Genomic DNA, 19,331 nt, shown 5'->3' with positions numbered 1-19,331 from the left:
TCACACTTCTCAGTTTAAAATTGGATTGTGTAACTGGCAGTGTTAAAAACATAATATTGCAATTTTATATATGCTGTTTAATGGGGTAACTGCCAAGTGCTGTAATGTACAGAAATGATTGCTCAGTACTGATTTTCCTTTGTCATATTTTTAGACTTGGATCAAACGAGGCCAACCAATGTCCTTCTGGATCTCTGGATTCTTCTTTCCTCAGGGATTTCTGACAGGTATCATCAGATAGAATTTCTTGAAAATAATGTTAATTAGCCAGTTTGTTAATTTTGCTTCAGTCCAAAGTTTATTACTAAGCAGCCATTCCAGTTTGTAATTGAACTAGGGAATGTTTGAAGAAAATACTGCAGAATGGTGTTGAAACAAATAATCCGAGTTGAGAAATAATTTGAATTTTTAATTAAGAGAAATAGACTGTACGCATTCTAAAATATTTATAGAAAAGATGACATTTTCCATCTGGCACCCTACACATTTCTGTTCCACATTTTCAAAAAAATATAAAGATGTAAAGACAGCACATTCTAACTTGCAACCTGAAGAGCAATCAAACCGTAATCTTGCCCAATTAGACTACTATTAGACTTTATAGGGCCAAAATTCTGCCATAGGAAGTTACCAGAACGATTCACCAAATTGCTCAAAATATTTTCTTTCTTAGGCAGCTGAGTATGCATAGGTTAACCATGCAATTTAAGTCATAATAAATATGTCACAAGGTAAATAATTTGCATTCTTTTTAACTTCCCCACAAAATTACCCAATTTCTATTAGACAAGTATTCATTAAGTCTCGACCTCCAAAGCTTACTCTTTGTCAGAGGCCTAGGACTCAAGCTCATCATTGAAGCTGATATCTGCACTCCTGGCGCATCTACTTTCTTACCTCCCCATGTGGTACTAAGTAATACCCTGAGAGATCAATATGTTTCAAAAGCCTTCTCAATGCAGACTGGCGCAAACCGAACGAACTGACCCATTCCCAATCTGCTCAACCAAATTCTAGCTCACCCTACCAGCTTTAGTCTGCCCTTTTTTAGATTCATTCTTGGGATGTGGACATCGCTGGAAAGGCCTGTGTTTATTGCCCATCCCTGGTTTTCCTGAAAAGGTGATGGTGAGCCTTCTTTTTGCATCACAGCAGTCCATGTGGTGACGGTGATTCCACAGTGTTGCTGGGTAGGAGGTTCCAAGTTACAAGGAAGGAGCAGTGACATATGCCCAAGTCTGAGTGATGTGTGACTTGGGCCCCTAGCGCCTGCTGCCCTTGTCCAAATAAGTGGTGGAAGTCACGGGTTTGGGAGGTACTACTGAAGAAGCCTTTGTGAATTGCTATAATGCAATCCAGAGATAGCACCAGATAACTGGTGGTGAAGGGGGTGGATATTTGGTGGTGGAGATGCTAATAAGGTTGGCTGCTTTATCCTGGGTCATGTTGAGTTTCTTAAATGTTATTGCAGCTGCACTCAAGTGGAGAGTACTCTATCACTCTGGCAGAACAGACCTACCAGTTGGAGGTTGGTGGAAGGTGGTGAGGTGGGAGGATTATTGGCAGGGGAGTGGCCTTTGGAGTCCTCGATATTGACTCTGGACTTCATAAGATTATGTGACTTCAGGTCAAAGATGGGAAAGGAAACTGAAGACTATTTGCCACTTACTGTCTTCCCTCAACTGATGAACCAGTATTTTGCCATGTCGAATACCATTTGGAGGAAGCACTGAGGGTAGCAAGGGTACAGCATGTACTCTGGGTGGGGGACTACAATGTCCATGACCAAGACCCAAAGGCATAGCTGCAAGACTGGACTTGCAGTAGGTGGTGAGAGAACCATCTATTTGACCTGGAACTCAACAATCTACTCAATGCTGATACGTCTGTAAGAGTGACACTGCACAATCTTTGTGAAGACAAGCCACGTCTTCACATTGAGAACACCATCCGTTGTGTTGTGTGGTGCTACCACCACGCTGGCATTGAGTTGATCAGCCACTATTCTCTATGTCTGTTGACAGGTTTGGTGTGTCACCTATCTCTCATCTAAAGGAAAGAGGATCTCCTTCCTGGACCTCCTTCTTCCTTCTTAGTTCAACTTGCATGTCCACTTTTAAAATGGTAGATGTGTTTTTTCAGCCCAAAAGCTGTAACAAATTTTCCATTTGCATTAAATTAAAAATTTGCATCAAAGTTGCCAGTTATAGCATTTTAACTGCACCTTTTTTGAGCAGAAATGGCTGTACATACTCACTAGTGAACACCTCATTAAGATTTTTTATTCATTATCCAGTTTGGTATACTTTGGAATGTTGCACGTGTTGCACTCTGATCTTGTTCAACAATTTACTGGTTCTACACTACCAGTCACTGGCACTAAAAAGGCCACAGCTTTTTTCTGCAAGAATCATAGAATGGTTACGCACAGGAGACCATTCGGTCCATCGTATCTGTGCTGGCTCTCTGAAGGAGCAATTCACTTAGTGCCACTCTCCAGCCTTCTTCTTTTCAGATAATAATCCAATTCACTCTTGAATGCCTCGATTGAGCCTGCCTCCACCATACTCTCAGGCACTGCATTCCAGATCCTAACCACTCACTGCATTAAAATGTTTTTCCTCATGTCGTCATTGCTTCTTTTGTCAATTACTTTAAATCTGTGCCCTCTGGTTCTTGATCCTTCCACCAATGGAAACAGTTTCTCCCTATCTACGCTGTCCAGACCCCTCATGATTTTGAATACCTTTATCAAATCTCCTCTCAATCTTCTCTTCTCCAAGGAAGACAGTCCCAACTTCTGCAATCTATCCATGTAACTGAAGTTTCTCATCCCTGGAACCATTCTTATAAAGCTTTTCTGCACCCTCTCTAACGCCTTCACATCCTTCCTAAAGCGTGGTGCCAATAACTGGACGCAATACTCCAGTTGAGGCTGAATCAGTGTTTTATACAAGTTTAACATAACTTCCTTGCTTTTGTACTCTATGCCCCTATTGATAAAGCCTAGGATGCTGTATGCTTTGTTAATTACTCTCTCAATTTGTCCTGGCACGTTCAATGATTTTTGCACATAATCACCCAGGGCCCTCTGCTCCTGCACCCCTTTAGAATTGTACCTTTTATTTTATATTGTCGCTCTGCTTTCTTTCTACCAAAATGAATTACTTCACAATTCTCTGCATTAAATTTTATCTGCCCCTTGTCCACCCATTCCACCAACCTGCCTATGTCCTTTTGAAGTTCTACACTATCCTCCTCACAGTTCACAATACATCCAAGTTTTATATCATCTGCAGATTTTGAAATTGTGCCCTGTACACCAAGGTCCAGGTCATTAATACATATCAGGAAGAGCAAGGGTCCTAACACCGACCCCTGGGGAACTTCCCTACAAACTTTCCTCCGGTCTGAAAAACAGCCATTAACCATTCTCTAAGTTTCCTGTCATGGAGCCAATTTTGTATACTGTCCCTTTTATTCCATGAACTTTAACCTTGCTCCCAAGTCTGTTGTGTGAAACTGAATCAAATGCCTTTTGGAAATCCATGTACACCACATCAACAGCATTACCCTCATCAACCCTCTGTTACCTCATCAAAAAAACTCAAGCAAGTTAGTTAAACATGATTTGCCCTTAACAATTCCTTGCTGGCTTTCATAGATTCGAACATATAAATTAGGAGCAGGAGTAGGTCACTTGGCCTCTCGAGTCTGCTCCACCATTTAACAAGATCATGGCTGATCTGATTGTAACCTCAACTCCACATTCCTGCCTACTCCAATAACCTTTCACCTCTTTGCTTATCAAGAATCTATCTACCTCTGCCTTCAAAATATCCAAAGACTCTGCTTCTACCGCCTTTTGAGGAAGACAGTTCCAAAGACTCACTACCCTCTAAGAGAAAAAAATTCTGTCTTAAATGGGTTTTTAAACAGTGACCCCTAGTTCTAGATTCTCCCACAAGAGGAAACATCCTTTCCACATTCACCCTGTTAAGACTCCTCAGGATCTTATATGTTTCAATTAAGTTGCCTCTTACTCTTCTAAACTCCAGCAGATACAAGCCTAGCCTGTCCAACCTTTCCTCATAGGACAGCCCACCTATTCCAGGTATTAGTCTAGTAAACTTTCTCTGAACTGCTTCCAACGCATTTACATCCTTCCTGAAATAAGGAGACCAGTACTGTGCACAGTACTTCTTCAGATGTGGTCTCATCAATGCCCTGCATAACTGAAGGATAACCTCCCTACTTTTGTATTCAATTTCACTTACAATAAACGATAACATTCTATTAGTTTTCCTAACTACTGGCTGTACCTGCATGCTAATCTTTTATGATTCATGCACTAGGACACCCAGAACCCTCTGCATCTTAGAACTCTGCAATCTCTCACCATTTAGATAATTTGTTTCTTTTTATTCTTCATACCAAAATGGACAATTTCACATTTTTCCACATTATACTCCATTTGCCAGATCTTTGCCCACTCACTTAACCTATCTATATCCATTTGTAGCTTCCATATGTCCTCTTCACAGCTTACTTTCCTACTTATTTTTGTGTCATCAGCAAATTTAGCAACCATACCTTCGGTCCCTTCATTCAAGTCATTTATATAAATTGTAAAACGTTGAGGCCCCAGCACTGATCCCTGTGGCACAATACTTGTTACATCTTGCCAACCAGAAAATGACCCATTTATGCCTACTCTCTGTTTCCTGTTAGCTAACGAATCTTCTGTCCATGCCAATTTGTTACACCTGCACTGTACGCTTTTATTTTCCATAATTACCTTTGATGTGGCACCTTATCAAATGCCTTTTGGAAATTTAAGTACAGTACATCCACTGGTTCCCCTTTATCCAGAACATGTGTTACTTCTTCAAAGAACTCCAATAAATTGGTTAAACGTGATTTCCCTTTCAGAGAACCATGTTGTCGCTGCCTGATTACCTTGTATTTTTCTAAGCGTCCTGCTATAACGTTTTTAATAATAGTTTCTAACATGTTCCCTCTGACAGATGTTAAGATAACTGGCCTGTAGGTTCCTGCTTTCTGTCTCCCTCCCTTTTTGAATAAAGGAGTTATAATTTGAATAAAGGAATTACATTACATTTGATATTTTCCAATCTAATGAAATCTTGCCCAAGTCTATGGAATTTTGGAGAATTAAAACGAACGCATTAACTATCTCACTAACCACTTCTTGTAAGACCTTCAGTTTCATTAATTAACCCGCATTTGTCCAAGTGACTATTAATTTTGTCCTGAATTATCGTTTCTAGGAGCTACCCCACCACTGAGGTTAAACTGACTGGCCTGTAGTTGCTGGACTTATGGTTACATCTTTTTCTGAACAATGGTGTTACATTTGCAATTTTCCAGAGTCTTTCTAATTCCGGTTCCTTTGGTCTGGATTAGTTTTGGTCCGATGTGGAAAGAATTGTATAGTACAAATGGAGATCCCTGGTGTATATAATGGCCGGTTTGGCGACTGAAGAAAGTTTATTTTGTCTCTCTCTATATGTATATAAAATGAGCTGCCCACAGCTCCCCGACTTCCAGCCTCTTCAGAAGGAGTGGATCAGATGTCATTGTAAAGCTTTCATGTCTGCAACGGTGACAAGATATGCCCAGATAAAAAATGGGGAAATGGCATTTTTGCAACAAGACCAAACACTGCAGACAACTCATTATAGGGAGAAGGAGTACAAAAAAAAATCCTTCGGGCATTATTCTAGCCGTTGGCTACAGCGGGAAAATCGCATTTGCTATAAGCATGGGGACTGTATTGGAAAAGTAAGATCTCTTATCCACATCATTCTGCCTCATGCCTCATAAATGCTTTATTCACTTACCACGAATGAAAACTCCACTTCCCCTTTAAGAGCTGTGGGATGGTTTTAAGAAGTGGCATGCCTGCCTGATTTCAACCCCCACCCAATTGTCACAATTTCTTTTGTTCTCTGTTTCAGGCACACTTCAGAACCATGCCAGAAAATACAATCTACCAATTGATGAACTTAGCTTCCGTTTTAATGTTATTCCTGTGTACCGGGATGCAGCAGAAATAGCAGAAGCTGTGAAAATTGTAAAGTATGGCGAGGTTCTTCCGCAGGATGAATTGGTAATTTCATTCTTTCAGTGTTCCAGTATTGTACGATTCAGCCATCCAGTAATAGAGTGCCACCACTTCAGATTACTGATGTAATATTGCTGTTTAATCTCTTTTTGGTAGCTACTGTTGTAAAGAAATCTAAATCTTTTAGAAGATATGGAGTTGGATCAACAACAAAAAATATTGGTTAAAAAATCTATTAAATTACAGCATCAGGTATCACCAATCTGTAGAACTATTAGGACTCTGAATTATTATATTTTTCCAAAGTCAAAATTAGATATGGGTTGTGTAAGGGATAAGATCATGGCTTAATTTCTGAGATTTCTTGTTGATGAAGATTCATGAGATACCTTAATAACTTCAACAATTAATGTTTCCACATTATGAAAAATTAGTTAAAGCCCTATCTTCAACCCACATTTCTGTCTTCGTCAGGTGTTGCAACCTCATTGAGCTTGCCCTGCAAATAAAAATCATGTCCAGTTCACCAATAGACATTTATAGTGCCCCACTCAAAAATATGACCGCCAACTTCAAAGTGAATGTGTAGTAGGTTATTCCGAAACAGTGGTGGAAGATTTCCTCTGTAGTGTATCTAAATCATAAATGTGCTTAAAAAGAATGTGTTTCTAAATTTCTACTACTAAGGAGAAATAAAGCTTCACCTAGTGTTCCGTGATTGGTTCTAGAGTTGCTAAATGCATGTCAGTGAAAAATATATAATGAAAAAATAATTTTCTACTTGTTTTAAATTTCAGGCAAGTGTCTGAACTGCTCTGGCATTTGCAATATGGTTCTGCTTAGCTTGACTGTATTTGTTCATTTATGCCAACCGAGAGCTCATGGAGCAGCTGCAACATGCTTCACTGAAGTCTTCACTAAAGATAAAAGGGTAAAATCTCCATAGGGATTTCCTGATCTCCCACCCAACTTTGGTGGAAGATTGACAGAAAATCCACAGAAAACAGCCATTTATGTCATTTCTCCAAGGTTTCTACTGATCTTACACACAAGTTACAGCAGAGTATCTGAGAACTTGTGATGCCAATTCATATAATTAACCAACGCTCCATCTGCCATCTCATGATCCCATGGCACTATTCAAAGAAGAACAGGGGAGTTCTCCCTGGAGTCCTGCCAATAATTATCCCTCAACTAACACCTCTAAAACAAATTATCTGGTCATCATTTTGTATGTGGGAGCTTGCTGTGTTTCCTACATTACAACAGTGATTGCACTTCAAAAAGTGCGTCATTGGCTGTAAATTGCTTTGGGACATCCTGAGGTCAATGAAAGGCTTTCTTTTCTTAAGCTTTTTACCTCCAATACCCTGCTTGGAAAACGGTTTCAAGTGTTCTGTCTTCACATGAAGAAGTGCCTCCTGACAACTTGTCCTAAATTTTCCTTTCACCATCTTTGACTTTAACTTATGCTCAGTTGTTCCAGTATCCTAGCAAACCTTGGTAGGTTATAAATTATAAACAAGTGACAAACAGATGCACATACTTTCGTCCAAAGTACACTTTTTTATTGCAAAATAAAATGACCATCCATTAAAAGTAAGGGCAATCTTGACCTGTGCTGCAGCAGCATTACATCTCCAATTATAGCTTCAGAAAATCACTTCTGGTTGCCCATTCTGCCACTCTCAAACAAAGAAATCTTGAATCATCAGCCAAGAATAAACCAGCCAATGAATAGCAGATCTCTTGTCCATCAAAGATTCAGCCTGTTAGTTTCCAATAATGTACATACACATGCATGTAATTAATTAAATGAAATACCATAATTTTGAATCTTCCTTTTTAAAAAAAAAAATTTATATGGAATGCAGTGTAATTGAATACAGGATGTATTCCTAGATACTACTTGAAACTGTACTGAAATCAAACCAGGTTTCTTCAATGTGGTTTTCTGTATGAAAAACAACTCTCACTTTGATTCCTGTATACCCACACATTTTTGGAGTCATTATACAGCAGTTAAAATAAAAACTCTTCCTCACTTCCCAGCTATATAGGAGTAGGCCACCTACGGTGCATTACTTCTGTCCAGCCCGTGATGCTCTTGATGTTCTTGCCCCAGGATATTAAAATGGAAATGGGTTGAAAATCAGGGATATCTGACAGACTCTCAGACCTGCAGTTGCATTTCAGATATCTGTGTTTGGGACCTCTTGGCGGCTGATAGAAAGTCCTAATTTTAGTTTTAAATTCTGGAGCTATTACTTAGTATTGCAGAGTATATCCTACACTAAAACAGGCTCCACTTGGTCCCACCCTTCTTAGTCATAGTCATAGATGAGCCCATTCAACATAACCTTCTGTTCTTTTCTCTCTCATGTGCTTATTTAGCTGCACCGTAAATGCATCTGTGCTGGTCACCTCAATTACTCCTTGTGCTGGCGAGTTCCACATTCCAACTACTCTTTGGTTAAAAAGGTTTCTCGTGAATTCCCTTTTGGATTTCTTAGTGACTATCATATATTTACACCCCCCTAGTTCTGCTGTCCAACGCAAGTAGAAACATCTTCTCTAAGTCTACCTTATCAAATCCTTGCGTAATCTTAAAGACCTCCATCAGATTACCCACAATCTTTTTTCCAGAGAAAAGAGCCCCAACCTGTTCAATCTTTTCTGATAGGTATAGCATTTTGTTCTGGTATCATGCTAGTCAACCTATTTTGCACCTTCTCCAGTGCCTCTATATCATTTTTTAAAATATGGGAACCAGAATGTTCACCTCACTGAACAAGTGTGGTCTAAGGTTCTACAAATGTTTAACATAATTTCTCTTCTTTTCAATGCTAGCCCTCTAGAAATGAACCCCAGAGCTTTGTTAATTGTGATCTTCATAACCTCATTTCTGCTTTGTAATTTGTGTATCTTTAGTACCAAATCCCTGTGCTCCTCTACCCCATTTGAACACTTATTTTCCAAGGAACTTGTGGTCTCCATATACTTCCTAACAAAATGTATCGCCTCACACTATGGCATCCTACTAGACTATGACGAAGGTACACTATCCATCTTCGATCTTCTCAGCCTATCTGCAGCCTTTTATATGGTTGATCACAAAATTCTGCTTCAATGCCTCTTCAGTTGTCTGACTGAGTGGGATTGCACTCACCTGGTTCCAGTCTTATATATCCAGTCACAGCCAGAGAAACACTTGAAATGGCTTCTTTTCCCACCCTGGTACTGTTACCTCTAGTGTTCTCAAGGATAGATCCTTAGCCCACTTTTTTACATCTACATGCTGCCCCTCGGTGACATTATCTGAAAACACAGCATCAATTTCAACTTGTTCACTGACTGCATCCAGCTGCATCTTACCACCACCTCTCTTGACCCCTCCACTGTCTGTGAACTGTCAGACTGCTTGTCCGACATCCAGTACGGGATGAGCAGAAATTTTCTCCAACTAAATATTATAAGGCAGAATATTATATTTATTAAATTATAAATATTATTATATTATCAATAATATAATTGCCTTCGGTCCCCTTCACAAACTCCTATCCTAGCCACTGACTCCATCCCTCTCCCTGGCAACTTTCTGAGGCTGAACCAGACTGTTCATAACCTTGGGGTTATATTTGACCCCAAGGTGAACTTCCTAGCATGTATTCACATCATTAGAAAAACCACCTATTTCCACCCCTGCCTCAGCTTATCTGCTGCTGAAACCCTCACCCATGCCTTTCTTACCACTAGAATTAACTATTCCAGTGCGCTCCTGACCAACCTCCCCAGTTTGACCCTCTGCAAACTTGAGGCCATTCAAAACTCGGCTGTCCATTTCCAAATTTGTACCAAGTCCCTGTCACTGATCTTCCCTGTGCTCACTGACCTACATTGGCTTCCAGTTAAGCAATGCCTCAATTTTAAAATTCTCATCCTTGTTTTCAAAACCCTCCTTGGCCTCCCTATCTCTGTAATCTCTTCCAGCCCAACAACTTCCAGAGACCTTTGCCCCCCCCCCAGTGACCTCCCCCAAGTTTTAGCCTCTTGAACATTCCTAAGTTTAATTGCTCCACAATTGGTGCCTTCAGCTGCCTCGGCGCTAAGCTCTGGAATTCCCTCTCTAAATCTTTCCGTGTCTCTACCTGTCCTCCTTTAAGATGCTCTTTAAAGCCAACCTCTTTGAGCAAGCTATTGGCCATCTGGCCTAATAACTCTTTATATGACGCGGTGTCTAACTCTATTTGATAACACTCCTGTAAAGCACCTGGGAACATTTTATTATACTACATACTATATAAATGCAAGTTGTTGTTGTTATATTGAAGTGCATTTGCCAATTACATGCCATTCTGCAAGTTTATTAATGCCACCTTTTATTTTGTCAGTCTTCCTGTGAATTAACTATACCCCTAATTTGGTGTTGCCTGCAAATGTTGAAATGGTACTCCTGATTCCTGTATCCAAATCTTTTATGTAAATGCTGAACAACAGTGATCCCATTACCAATCCTTGTGGAACACGACCTCCCACCTTTTGCCAGTCTGAGTAATTAACTTTAACTCCGACCCTCTGTTGTGTCACCATATTGCAATCAATTCAGCTACCTGTCTCCTGACTCCACATGTTTGGTATATTACCTCTAATGCATTACCCTTGTCTGCCCTTTGTTAGTTCTTCAAATAATTCAATAAGGTTGGTCAATCCGTGCAAACTATTCTTTATTATATTTCAAGTTTCTTGATGTTTTTCCGTTACATCTTTGAGTAAGGATTCCATTACCTTTTCTCTCTCCAATGTTAATTGGTCTATAGTTCCCTGCATTTGTTCTGTCTCCCCTTTTAAATATAGGAATCGCATTAGTCCTCTGACACTTTTCCTTTTCTAATAAAGGTTTATATATAGATGTAATAGTGCCTCTGCTATCTCTTCCCTAACTTCTTTTAATATGTGCAGATGCAATTTATCCAGATCAGGTGTCCAAGTCTGATTAGTTTATCAATTATCTCCCCTCTTTCTATCTGAACAGTCTTGATATCTTTTCCTGTGAGTTGATCTTGTGCATCCCTTAGTGGCTGTATTGCTATCTGATTTTTTTTGTTTTTGTATGTGTATATTTTGCTATTTATTTTTATATTCCTTGATAATTTAATTTTTTTGTTTCTCTTCATTTCTAATTTTCTTTTGACTTCTTTCCTAAACTTTTGGTGTTCCTTTTGTCATCCTTTCATGTGTTTTTTATGTACTTGGAGTTTGCCTTTTTCTTTAGTTTCAATTTAGCCCTTATTTCTTTATTCATCCATCCTGTGTCATCACTGGCTCGTTTGTTCTTTCATGTTAATGCGATACATTTCTCCTGGACTTTATTAAACATTTGAAGAGAGCGCAGAGAGCTCAGAGAGGCTTCAGTGAAAAGAGAACGGAGAGCTGGGAGAGGCTTCAGTGAAAAGAGCGCGGAGAGCTGGGAGAGGCTTCTGTGAAAAGAGAGAGGAGAGCTGGGAGAGGCTTCAGTGAAAAGAGAGAGGAGAGCTGGGAGAGGCTTCAGTGAAAACAGTGCGGAGAGCTGGGAGAGGCTTCTGTGAAAAGAGAGAGGAGAGCTGGGAGAGGCTTCAGTGAAAAGAGCGTGGGAAGCTGGGAGAGGCTTCTGTGAAAAGAGAGAGGAGAGCTGGGAGAGGCTTCAGTGAAAAGAGCGCGGAGAGCTGGGAGAGGCTTCAGTGAAAAGAACGCAGAGAGCTGGGAGAGGCTTCAGTGAAAAGAGCGAGGAGAGCTGGGAGAGGCTTCAATGAAAAAAGCGTGGAGAGCCGGGAGAGGCTTCATTGAAAAGAGAACGGAGAAATGGGAGAGGCTTCATTGAAAAGAGAATTAGAATTAGAATATTACAGCGCAGTACAGGCCCTTCGGCCCTCGATGTTGCGCCGAGCTGTGAAACCATCTGACCTACACTATTCCATTTTCATCCATGTGTCTATCCAATGTCCACTTAAATGCCCTTAAAGTTGGAGAATCTACTACTGCTGCAGGCAGGGCATTCCACGTCCTCTGAGTAAAGAAACTACCTCTCACATCTGTCCTATATCTATCACCCCTCAACTTGAAGCTATGTCCCCTCGTGTTTGCCATCACCATCCGAGGAAAAAGACGCTCCCTATCCACCCTATCTAACCCTCTGATTATCTTATATGTCTCTATTAAGTCACCTCTCCTCCTCCTTCTCTCCAACGAAAACAACCTCAAGTCCCTCAGCCTTTCCTCGTAAGACCTTCCCTCCATACCAGGCAACATCCTAGTAAATTTCCTCTGCACCCTTTCCATAGCTTCCACATCCTTTCTATAATGCGGTGACCAGAACTGCACGCAATACTCCAGGTGCGGTCTCACCAGAGTCTTGTACAGCTGCAGCATGACCTCGTGGCTCCGAAACTCGACCCCCCTACTAATAAAAGCTAACACACCATATGCCTTCTTGACAGCCCTATTAACCTGGTTAGCAACCTTCAGGGATTTATGCACCTGGACACCAAGATCTCTCTGCTCATCTACACTAACAAGAATCTTCCCATTAGCCCAGTACTCTGCATTCCTGTTGCTCCTTCCAAAGTGAATCACCTCACACTTTTCCGCATTAAACTCCATTTGCCATCTCTCAGCCCAGCTCTGCAGCCTATCTATGTCTCTCTGTACCCTACAACATCCTTCGGCACTATCCACAACTCCACCGACCTTAGTGTCATCTGCAAATTTACTAACCCACCCTTCTACACCCTCTTCCAGGTCATTTATAAAAATGACAAACAGCAATGGCCCCAAAACAGATCCTTGCGGTACACCACTAGTAACTAAACTCCAGGATGAACATTTGCCATCAACCACCACCCTCTGTCTTCTTTCAGCTAGCCAATTTCTGATCCAAAGCTCTAAATCACCTTCAACCCCATACTTCCGTATTTTCTGCAATAGCCTACCGTGGGGAACCTTATCAAATGCCTTACTGAAATCCATATACACCACATCCACTGCTTTACCCTCATCCACCTGTTTGGTCACCTTCTCGAAAAACTCAATAAGGTTTGTGAGGCACGACCTACCCGTCACAAAACCGTGCTGACTATCTCTAATGTACTTATTCTTTTCAAGATGATTATAAATCCTGTCTCTTATAACCTTTTCCAACATTTTACCCACAACCGAAGTGAGGCTCACAGGTCTATAATTACCAGGGCTGTCTCTACTCCCCTTCTTGAACAAGGGGACAACATTTGCAATCCTCCAGTCTTCCGGCACTATTCCTGTCGACAATGACGACATAAAGATCAAGGACAAAGGCTCTGCAATCTCCTCCCTAGCTTCCCAGAGAATCCTAGGATAAATCCCATCTGGCCCAGGGGACTTATCTATTTTCACACTTTCCAAAATTGCTAACACCTCCTCCTTGTGAACCTCAATCCCATCTAGCCTCGTAGCCTGAATCTCAGTATTCTCAACAACATTTTCTTTCTCTACTGTAAATACTGACGCAAAATATTCATTTAACACTTCCCCTATCTCCTCTGATTCCACACACAACTTCCCACTACTATCCTTGATTGGCCCTAATCTAACTCTAGTCATTCTTTTATTCCTGATATACCTATAGAAAGCCTTAGGGTTTTCCCTGATCCGATCCACCAATGACTTCTCGTGTCCTCTCCTTGCTCTTCTTAGCTCTCCCTTTAGATCCTTCCTGGCTAGCTTGTAGCTCTCAAGCGCCCTAACTGAGCCTTCACGTCTCATCCTAACATAAGCCTTCTTCTTCCTCTTGACAAGCGCTTCAACTTCTTTAGTAAACCACGGCTCCCTCGCACGACAACTTCCTCCCTGCCTCACAGGTACATACTTATCAAGGACACGCAGTAGCTGCTCCTTGAATAAGCTCCACATTTCGATTGTTCCCATCCCCTGCAGTTTCCTTCCCCATCCTACGCATCCTAAATCTTGCCTAATCGCATCATAATTTCCTTTCCCCCAGTTATAATTCTTGCCCTGCGGTATATACCTGTCCCTGCCCATCGCTAAGGTAAACCTAACCGAATTGTGATCACTGTCACCAAAGTGCTCACCTCCATCTAAATCTAACACCTGGCCGGGTTCATTTCCCAGTACCAAATCCAATGTGGCATCGCCCCTGGTTGGCCTGTCTACATACTGTGTCAGAAAACCCTCCTGCACACACTGGACAAAAACTGACCCATCTAAAGTACTCGAACTATAGTATTTCCAGTCGATATTTGGAAAGTTAAAGTCCCCCATAACAACTACCCTGTTACTCTCACCCCTGTCGAGAATCATCTTCGCTATCCTTTCCTCTACATCTCTGGAACTATTCGGAGGTCTATAAAAGACTCCCAACAGGGTAACCTCACCTCTACTGTTTCTAACCTCAGCCCATACTACCTCAGTAGACGAGTGCTCAAACGTCCTTTCTGTCGCTGTAATACTCTCCTTGATTAACAATGCCACACCCCCCCCTCTTTTACCATCTTCTCTGTTCTTACTGAATTTTTGAGCTTTGAGTACAGGGAGAGGCTTCATTTGAAAAGAGCACAGAGAACTGGGAGAAGCTTCAGTGAAAAAAGCATGGAGACCTGGGAGAGCGCCGAGTGCAAGGAGAGCGCCGAGTGCTGGGATAGGCTTTATTGAAAAGAGCACTGAGTACTGTGAGGGGCCTCATTGAAAAGAGCACGGGGGATTGGGAGAGCGTCAAGTGCGGGGAGAGCCCAGAGTACAGAGAGAGGCTTCCTTGAAAAGAGTGTGGAGTGCAGGGAGAGGCTTCATTGAAAAGACACGGCATTCTGGGATAGCGCAGAGGGCTGGGAGGGGCTAGCCTATCTTTTGTCCTACCTTCTATCCAATCCTCTATCCTATCCTCTACCCTAGCCTCTATCCTATCCTCCAGCCTATCCTCTAGCCTATCCAGTATCCGATCCTCTACCGATCCTCTATCCTATCCTCTAGCCTATGCTCTATCCTATCCTCTATCCTATCCTCTATCCTATCCTCTAGCCTATGCTCTATCCTATCCTCTAGCCTATGCTCTATCCTATGCTCTATCCTATGCTCTATCCTATGCTCTATCCTATCCTCTATCCTATCCTCTAGCCTATCCAGTATCCTATCCTCTATCCTATCCTCTATCCTATCCTCTATCCTATGCTCTATCCTATCCTCTATCCTATGCTCTATCCGATCCTCTATCCGATCCTCTAGCCTATCCTGTATCCTCTCCTCTAGCCTACCCAGTATCCTATCCTCTTGCCTATCCTCTGGCCTATCCTCTATCCTTTCCTCTAGCCTATCCTCTATCCTATCCTCTATCCTATCCTCTATCCTCTAGCCTATCCTCAATCCTTTCCTCTAGCCTATCCTCTATCCTATCCTCTATCCTATCCTCTATCCTCTAGCCTATCCTCAATCCTTTCCTCTAGCCTATCCTCTAGCCTATCCTCTATCCTATCCTCTATCCTCTATCCTTTCTTCTATCCTATCCTCTATCCTATCCTCTATCCTATCCTCTGGCCTATCCTCTGGCCTATCCTCTATCCTATCCTCTATCCTCTAGCCTATCCTCTATCCTTTCCTCTAGCCTATCCTCTATCCTATCCTCTACCCTATCCTCTACCCTATCCTCTACCCTATCCTCTACCCTATCCTCTATCCTATCCTCTATCCTATCCTCTATCCTATCCTCCAGCCTATCCTCTATCCTATCCTCTATCCTATCCTCCAGCCTATCCAGTATCCTATCCTCTATCCTATCCTCTATCCTGTCCTCCAGCCTATCCTCTATCCTATCCTCTAGCCTATCCATTATCCTATCCTCTATCCTATCCTCTATCCTATCCTCTATCCTATCCTCTAGCCTATCCAGTATCCTATCCTCTATCCTATCCAGTATCCTATCCTCCAGCCTATCCTCTATCCTATCCTCTATCCTATCCAGTATCCTATCCTCCAGCCTATCCTCTATCCGATCATCTAGCCTATCCAGTATCCTATCCTCTATCCTATCCTCTATCCTCTATCCTATCCTCTATCCTATCCTCTATCCTCTAGCCTATCCTCTAGCCTATCCAGTATCCTATCCTCCAGCCTATCCTCTATCCTATCCTTTAGCCTCTCCAGTATCCTATCCTCTATCCTATCCTCTATCCTGTCCTTTAGCCTCTCCAGTATCCTATCCTCCAGCCTATCCTCTATCCTATCCTCTATCCTCTATCCTATCCTCTATCCTATCCTCTCGCCTATCCAGTATCCTATCCTCCAGCCTATCCTCTATCCTATCCTCTAGCCTATCCAGTATCCTATACTCTATCCTATCCTTTAGCCTCTCCAGTATCCCATCCTCTATCCTATCCTCTATCCTCTATCCTATCCTCTATCCTATCCTCTAGCCTATCCAGTATCCTATCCTCTATCCTATCCTCTATCCTATCCTCTATCCTATCCTCTAGCCTATCCTCTAGCCTATCCAGTATCCTATCCTCTATCCTATCCAGTATCCTATCCTCCAGCCTATCCTCTATCCTATCCTCTATCCTATCCAGTATCCTATCCTCCAGCCTATCCTCTATCCTATCCTCTAGCCTATCCATTATCCTATCCTCTATCCTATCCTCTATCCTATCCTCTATCCTATCCTCTAGCCTATCCAGTATCCTATCCTCTATCCTATCCAGTATCCTATCCTCCAGCCTATCCTCTATCCTATCCTCTATCCTATCCAGTATCCTATCCTCCAGCCTATCCTCTATCCGATCATCTAGCCTATCCAGTATCCTATCCTCTATCCTATCCTCTATCCTCTATCCTATCCTCTATCCTATCCTCTATCCTCTAGCCTATCCTCTAGCCTATCCAGTATCCTATCCTCCAGCCTATCCTCTATCCTATCCTTTAGCCTCTCCAGTATCCTATCCTCTATCCTATCCTCTATCCTGTCCTTTAGCCTCTCCAGTATCCTATCCTCCAGCCTATCCTCTATCCTATCCTCTATCCTCTATCCTATCCTCTATCCTATCCTCTCGCCTATCCAGTATCCTATCCTCCAGCCTATCCTCTATCCTATCCTCTAGCCTATCCAGTATCCTATACTCTATCCTATCCTTTAGCCTCTCCAGTATCCCATCCTCTATCCTATCCTCTATCCTCTATCCTATCCTCTATCCTATCCTCTATCCTATCCTGTAGCCTATCCTCTAGCCTATCCAGTATCCTATCCTCTATCCTATCCTCTATCCTATCCTCTATCCTATGCTCTATCCTATCCTCTATCCGATCCTCTATCCGACCCTCTATCCTATCTACTATCCTATCCTCAAGCCTATCCTCTAGCCTATCCAGTATCCTATCCTCTATCCTATCCTCTATCCTATGCTCTATCCTATGCTCTATCCTATCCTCTATCCTATCCTCTTTCCTATCCTCTATCCTATCCTCTAGCCTATGCTCTATCCTATCCTCTAGCCTATCCTGTATCCTCTCCTCTAGCCTACCCAGTATCCTATCCTCTGGCCTATCCTCTATCCTATCCTCTATCCTATCCTCTATCATATCCTCTATCCTATCCTCTATCCTATCCTCTATCATATCCTCTATCCTCTAGCCTATCCTCTATCCTTTCCTCTAGCCTATCCTCTATCCTCTAGCCTATCCTCAATCCTTTCCTCTAGCCTATCCTCTATCCTATCCTCTATCCTCTAGCCTATCCTCTATCCTTTCCTCTATCCTATCCTCTATCCTATCCTCTATCCTATCCTCTATCCTATCCTCTGGCCTATCCTCTGGCCTATCCTCTATCCTATCCTCTATCCTCTAGCCTATCCTCTATCCTTTCCTCTAGCCTATCCTCTATCCTATCCTCTACCCGATTCTCTACCCTATTCTCTACCCTATCCTCTATCCTATCCTCTATCCTATCCTCTATCCTATCCTGTATCCTATCCTCCAGCCTATCCTCTATCCTATCCACTATCCTATCCTCTATCCTATGCTCTAGCCTATCCTCTAGCCTATCCTCTATCCTATCCTCTATCCTATCCTCCAGCCTATCCTCTATGCTATCCTCTATCCTATCCTCTATCCTATCCTCTGGCCTATCCTCTATCTTATCCTCTATCCTCTATCTTATCCTCTATCCTCTAGCCTATCCTCTATCCTTTCCTCTAGCCTATCCTCTATCCTATCCTCTAGCCTATCCTCTATCCTATCCTCTATCCTATCCTCCGGCCTATCCTCTATCCTTTCCTCTATCCTATCCTCTATCATATCCTCTATCCTATCCTCTCGGCTATCCTCTAATCTATCCTCTATCCTATCCTCGAGCCTATCCAGTATCCTATCCTCTACCCTATCCTGTATCCTATCCTCTAGCCTGTCCTCTAGCCTGTCCTCTAGCCTATCCTCCAGCCTATCCTCTAGCCAATCCTCTCGCCTATCCTCCAGCCTGTCCTCTAGCCTGTCCTCTATCCTATCTATCCTATCCTATCCTCTCGCCTATCCAGTATCCTATCCTCTAGCCGATCCTCTATCCTATCCTCCAGCCTATCCAGTATCCTATCCTCTATCCTATCCTCTATCCTGTCCTCCAGCCTATCCTCTATCCTATCCACTATCCTATCCTCTATCCTATGCTCTAGCCTATCCTCTAGCCTATCCTCTATCCTATCCTCTATCCTATCCTCCAGCCTATCCTCTATGCTATCCTCTATCCTATCCTCTATCCTATCCTCCGGCCTATCCTCTATCCTTTCCTCTATCCTATCCTCTATCATATCCTCTATCCTATCCTCTCGGCTATCCTCTAATCTATCCTCTATCCTATCCTCGAGCCTATCCAGTATCCTATCCTCTACCCTATCCTGTATCCTATCCTCTAGCCTGTCCTCTAGCCTGTCCTCTAGCCTATCCTCCAGCCTATCCTCTAGCCAATCCTCTCGCCTATCCTCCAGCCTGTCCTCTAGCCTGTCCTCTATCCTATCTATCCTATCCTATCCTCTCGCCTATCCAGTATCCTATCCTCTAGCCGATCCTCTATCCTATCCTCTATCCTATCCTCCAGCCTATCCAGTATCCTATCCTCTATCCTATCCTCTATCCTGTCCTCCAGCCTATCCTCTATCCTATCCTCTAGCCTATCCATTATCCTATCCTCTATCCTATCCTCTATCCTATCCTCTATCCTATCCTCTAGCCTATCCTCTATCCT

The 19,331-nt window shown here is 42.4% G+C and overlaps 1 protein-coding gene across 3 annotated transcripts in view; it reads left to right on the top strand.

Annotated features, from left to right (window-relative positions):
• dnah6 (dynein, axonemal, heavy chain 6) overlaps positions 1-19,331 on the top strand; it is a 554,194-nt gene that overhangs the window by 497,804 nt on the left and 37,059 nt on the right. For all 3 annotated transcript variants that reach the window (XM_068030693.1, XM_068030691.1, XM_068030692.1), the window contains 2 exons: positions 155-227; positions 5,982-6,133. In XM_068030693.1, the coding sequence (XP_067886794.1) occupies positions 155-227; positions 5,982-6,133 (225 nt within the window). The remainder of the gene's footprint in view (positions 1-154; positions 228-5,981; positions 6,134-19,331) is intronic.

This window comes from Heterodontus francisci, chromosome 4, assembly GCF_036365525.1.
Source record: "Heterodontus francisci isolate sHetFra1 chromosome 4, sHetFra1.hap1, whole genome shotgun sequence".
NCBI classification, from domain to species: domain Eukaryota; kingdom Metazoa; phylum Chordata; class Chondrichthyes; order Heterodontiformes; family Heterodontidae; genus Heterodontus; species Heterodontus francisci.
This window is presented reverse-complemented; position numbering and strand designations above follow the sequence as displayed.